This window comes from Henckelia pumila, chromosome 2 (assembly GCF_033568475.1).
Source record: "Henckelia pumila isolate YLH828 chromosome 2, ASM3356847v2, whole genome shotgun sequence".
In the NCBI taxonomy this organism is placed as follows: Eukaryota; Viridiplantae; Streptophyta; class Magnoliopsida; order Lamiales; family Gesneriaceae; genus Henckelia; species Henckelia pumila.
The window spans coordinates 19,394,700-19,400,575 of record NC_133121.1 but is presented as its reverse complement, the minus strand read 5'-3'; the positions used below and the strand labels follow the sequence as shown (position 1 = coordinate 19,400,575).

Here is a 5,876-nt window from a genome sequence, read left to right as displayed (position 1 = left end):
TAGTAAAAAAGTGTAAAAAAAGTATTACTAAATATGGTGTATGACTATATATTTGGGACAAACAAAAAATGAATCGTGGACAATATAATTGGGACGGATGGAGTATTATTTAAAGTTGAATGTTGAATATTGAGTTGTAAAATGTTGAAAATTAGTGTGTGATGATGTAGATGATGATATATTAATGTTTGTACTAATCTCAAATGTGGATCTATAAATTGGTCTTCATTTGTGACGTGATTTGGTCTTCATTTGTGACGAAAAATCATAATTGAGTTGAGAGAAAAATATTATAAAGTGTAATGTTTGATATATTTTGAGTTTTTAAATTTTTACATAAATTTTTACTTTTTTCACAACAATATTCACATTTTATTAGAAATATATATACTAGTTATATATATATAATATATATCCAATTAATCAATCAAACCCAATCCAGCAAAGTTGCAGGCTAGCAGCTATGGCCGCACACACCGTCCTCTCCTCCGCCACCGCCTCCGCCTCCGCGGGCCGAGCAGCCCACCATTTTCTTCTCCTTCCCTCCAGAACCAACAATTCTTCGTCACTCCCTCTCCATTCTTCCTTCCAAGGCGTCGCTCTTAAAACCGACTTCCGTCCATTATTTTCTCCTTCTCCCGCCGCGGCAGCTCCGAAGCCGCTTACAGTCGTAGCCTCCACCAAGAAAGCTGTCGCCGTTCTCAAGGGGACCTCCGCCGTCGAAGGCGTAGTCAATCTCACCCAAGAAAACGATGGTAGTGGCATCTCACTCTCTCTGTTGCAATTAAATTTTCCGCCCAAAATCTTTATTTTTTCTTATATCTGCTGATTTTTTTAACTAGATTACACCGTTTGTGCTCAAAATCATTAGCTGTTTATCGAAATGGGATTCGAAAAAATCGCGAATTCGCGGCCCTCTAATTAATTCTCTACGTGTTTGGTAATTTGACACTTTGTTTATACTTCCTGGGCTTTGTCTTTTCTTTGTTGTTTTAGGTCCTACTACAGTCAAAGTTCGTGTGACTGGACTTGCACCGGGGAAGCATGGTTTTCATTTGGTGAGTATGAATTATGATTCATATATTCTTTTAGCTAACGAGTTAAAGGAATGCCTCTGCATTTGATGTCCTGCATCTGAGTTTTTTCTTCTTCTTATTTTCATTGTATAGCACGAGTTTGGTGACACTACAAATGGATGTATATCAACAGGTTAGAGACTTAAATTTCCATTTGTTGCGTGATTTATGGTCGCAAGTGACAAGATTTAATATAAAATGAGTAGAATAGCATATAGAATGAGTAGAATATCGGTCTCATGAAGAACGCTGTATGAAACTAGTGTGCCCTTAATCCTATCTAAACTTCAATAATGAGATAATAAAATTTCGCGGCAAATAAAATATGGATTCGCAAGACGAAAATCAGCTGAACAGAAAATTATAGAGGTTCGACTGTCCCACCTTGCTTAATTTCTGGCAACATGTATATCTCAAACTCTTATGATTTATTAGCCAAGAATTTATAAAATTATCTATCCTCTTTGTCAAGTGATGAATATAATTTTTTTATCTAATATCGATTTTAATATTCATATTAACAATCAAATATTAAATAATATAAACAACACAATAATGCTTTCAAAGGCTTCAATGAAATTATAGGTTTTTCTGAACATTATAAACACCAATGATGTATTTTCCCATATCTTGTTCAAATTCAGCTCTCCTAAATGATGAATTCTAAACTTAAAAATGATTCAATCTATGACAAATAAATTGAAAGCATTGAATCATGGAAAAAAAAATTTAAACAAAGAATTCCAATAACCATGTCAAAAAATAAAAAAACACGGAGTCTCGCTACGCTGTCCCACTCCCTCTAGATGAGAAAATTAGATCATGCAAACTTCAGAAAATAACAAAACATGGTCTTCAAATAATTTATCAAAATAAAGTCAATTAAAGAGAATATTTAGCACATAGATGGAATAAGCTTCCTCTATTCCCAGATTGATGTGATTTCCGTCTTTGTACCCAAATCTTCCGCTTTCTGGCGGTCTTCAATTGTTCTCTAGTCTCTAGCCACCTTCTTCAGTCTAAAACCATCTATATCCCTCCAAAATAAGCCAAGAAATTTTCTAAAATCGAAGAGCCCAAAGTTTCCAAAATTCCGCAGATGTCGACGCGGGTGGTGCGCCTCGCCTACTGATTTTATTTTTTCAAGATATAGGATAGGCACGGGTGCGCCAAGGGATAGGCACGGGGGCGCCTGTCATTCTGCTTTTTTTTTCTTCCAACTTTCAGTTCTTCACTCTTTTCCTCTTCACGCCATTTTATGCCTCAAAATTGTTTTTTTCCTAATTCCCTACAAACGACAAAAAAAAACAACAAAAACGCATAATACTATCAAAGAAATAAAAAAAATTCAAGTTAGACTCGTGCAATAGAAGTGCGATAAATTGCACTTATCTCTGTTCTATGTCAAATCTTAGGTAACTTCAAACACTTGCATGTGTGTTTTTTGTCAAATTGTTGAAAATTGATGTTCAATGTTAAATAGGACCACATTTTAATCCAAAAGGCGTGACGCATGGAGCTCCTGAGGACGAAGTTCGACATGCGGGCGACCTGGGAAACATAATCGCTAATGCTGAGGGTATCTTAAATGGCCTTTTGTATTCACCGATGAATTTCAATGGGTTTGCAATTAATTGTTATTGTTATGTGATTGATGTAGGTGTGGCAGAAGCGACAATAGTGGATGTTCAGGTAATTTTTTAGATACACACGCATCAGATCATTAAATTTTTGATGAAGGGAGTAACCTAATACTTTTTAAGGACATTATTCACTGATCTTAAAAATTAGATATGATCGTGTATGTGATCTTGCAAATTTGAGAGCTTTCATCTTCAGTTTTGTGGTACCTGAATTTTGTGTATTTGAAACGTGAAGATACCATTGAGCGGTACGAACTCGGTCATTGGAAGAGCCTTCGTGGTTCATGAGCTTGAGGATGATCTAGGAAAGGGTAAATTTTTTTATCATTATACTGGTGTTTAATTTCTTTTTGGAGTGTTCTTTCATTTGCTTCAGAACTCAAAAGTCACCATGTTGTCCTTATATATGGTTGGTTACTTTATTTATCTACCTCGGGTTGCAGGTGGTCATGAACTTAGCCTCAGCACCGGCAATGCTGGTGGACGTTTGGCATGTGGTATGCATGTTTTCTCACATTAATATGTTGTTTTTGAATGGTCAAACTTTACTTTTTCTTCAATATTTGCAGCTTACCTAGTGCTAAGTTGTTGAGTTATTCACTTAAATATTCTCGTGCTTCCTGAAAGCCCAAAAAAGCAATTGAATACTTGTTAACTAATAGAATAAAAGACTGTTTTACCAGATGAAAGAATTGTTCATTACCAGGATTGTTGCTTGTTAATCACCATAGCCTTGCATTTAGAAAAATCATTCATAGCTTATCCGAATTGGTAGTGCACTAGAGTCCACAATCTCTCTTGTACTTTTATCCTGAAAAGAAAATTTGGGGACATCATAACTTCGTGCTTGGTCAAATGTTATGTATCACAATTCACAATTCAGATTTTCTTGCTCTTGTTTACAAATTTGCCCCTCACCATTTTTTTGTGTTGTTGTGACTCAAATATATGAAAATGCCTGATTTGCATACACGTTTGTTCTTTTACCTTGTTAAATTCTTATTTGAAAACTTGTGCTAAGCTTACAACTCTTGATGCTTTTAGCAGTTTGCAACACTGAAGATTGAGTTTCTCATATATGTGTTGTAGCTCACATTCCAACAATAGACAAGAAATTTGCTTCTATTTAACCATAGTTTATATGCCAGTGTTTGTTTTGAGAATTTTACTCCGTTTTTGTCAACATCTTTATCTTACACCCAAGACTTTGAAATTATTTTCATGTATCATTCTGCTTGATTGGATGAATGCTGTTGTTTTCTGTTAAGAAAAAAGATATTGATATCTTGTGTTAGTTTTCCGGGTGATGCAAAGACACAAATTCTTGTCGGTTTAATATACGTTATAGTTCTTAGATATGGTACAAGAGGGAGTTATCATGTTCATTAACTAGCAATGTTGTAAATGGCGGGGCGGTCAGTGACCACCTACCGCCTAGGCCGCCGAGGTTGAATTTATTATAGGTAATTATGATTATATATATTCATGCAATGTAATTATAAATAGTCATAGTTTTTATGTAATATATATAATTAAAAAATGTTTATGCATAAATAAGCTTCATACAATATAATACAATCTAAATAAAGTACTGATGGCGACGGGCAGCTGAAGGCGGTTTTAGGCAGGTGGTGGCTGATGGTGGAGGACACTCGAAACAAAAAAAAAATTACAGAAGAGAGTGAGGTGTTTTTATTATATATAGGGTTTTTTAAATTGATTGACTTTGACTGGTTTTTAAATTTACTTGACTTTGATAGTTGACTAAGATTTTAAAATCATTCACCGTCTCGACCGCTTGCTCGCCCGCCTCCGCTGTCTCGACCGCCTGCTTGCTCGCCTCGCCCGCCGGATGGCCTCGGACCGCCTACAGAGACCGCCTTAGACAAAGGCGGGGCGATCGAGGGCCGCCTACCGCCTAGGTGGCCGCCTCGACCATCATTAGAACACTGTTAACTAGGAAGAAACAAAAATTTGGTAAATCAATGTGTCAGTTTTTGTTACACGAGTAAATTACTTTCATATGATATAGGCGAAAGGGGTGCATAAAACCACTCGGTTTCCCTTGCTCATGCACTTTAAAAGTGTGGAACTTGCTTATTTCGGTAGCTTTGTTTCGGAAGTTGGTTCAATCTTCCTATACCTTGCCCAAGTAAATCATATCGGAGCAAGCCATATTATCCGTTTCATAGCATTCCGATTTTCTTCCTTTTTATTTTGTTGATAGTTTTATTATGCTTGGGAGGATCTAGGGTTTGAGGAGACCAAAAGAGTATGCTATAGATTGAAGAGTATTGTGAAATTTGAATTTGAGAAATACTATGTAGAATTTTTTCTTTTTTTGTCCAAGGAGGGGATCCACCCCTGATCAACTATATTGTTTCTTATTTTCGAATGCATGTTATATTCTAGAAAAATGTTATAGGTACAATGACCGTTACACGCACGGTTACATGTTACTTTTGAAATTACAAAACTATCCCAATTTTAAAAGGTCGGGTAACCATAGGTGTGATCATCGTTGCACATGTAGCATAATTCTATATTGTATTGTATTTTAGAAAGGAGAAAGGAATGTAACAGTGGGGCTAGCTAGTTGCCATAAGTACATTCCTTTTATTGCATGGACTTCATTCTGATACTGAGTCGCTGACCACGTTCCTTCATTCGATGTTAAATATGCAGGTGTTGTTGGCTTAACTCCCCAGTGATCTTACCACCTCACTTGAAATCATCACCCAGGCTTGCTATGTAACCAAAATCTTTCTGTGATTTGTATAAAGATGGCGAACGAGTTTACGTTTCTTCGCGGTTATTGTCATTTTGCCTGGTGTACCAATAAAATAAAATACCCATGCATGGGAATTCGCTGAAGGTAGACGATCTTTGCAATTTTCCCATGTTTTAAAGTTTGATTTGTCCGCATTGAATTTGTAATTCTTGAAAAAAAATTACTTAATTACACTAGACATTGCGTAACATGATTTAAAATATGAACGGGACATGTTTACTCTTAACAATGGCAATGGGTCGAGCCTAACATGTCCCTTAGACCCGACCCTATATCTAACCTGTTCAAGCGGGACGGGTTCAAACCCTGTCAAACAGGTCCGGGGTGGGTCATGAGATATTCGTGTACGCCTCTCTAAATACGAGT

The 5,876-nt window shown here is 36.3% G+C and overlaps 1 protein-coding gene across 1 annotated transcript; it reads left to right on the top strand.

Annotated features, from left to right (window-relative positions):
- The first annotated feature begins 432 nt into the window (after positions 1-432).
- On the top strand, positions 433-5,593 carry LOC140880958 (superoxide dismutase [Cu-Zn], chloroplastic). The gene is made up of 8 exons (XM_073285874.1): positions 433-755; positions 997-1,058; positions 1,170-1,209; positions 2,560-2,655; positions 2,737-2,768; positions 2,955-3,030; positions 3,163-3,216; positions 5,405-5,593. The coding sequence occupies exons 1-8, from the start codon at positions 464-466 to the stop codon at positions 5,428-5,430; spliced, it is 678 nt and encodes a 225-aa protein (XP_073141975.1). The 5' UTR covers positions 433-463; the 3' UTR covers positions 5,431-5,593.
- Positions 5,594-5,876: the final 283 nt, after the last annotated feature.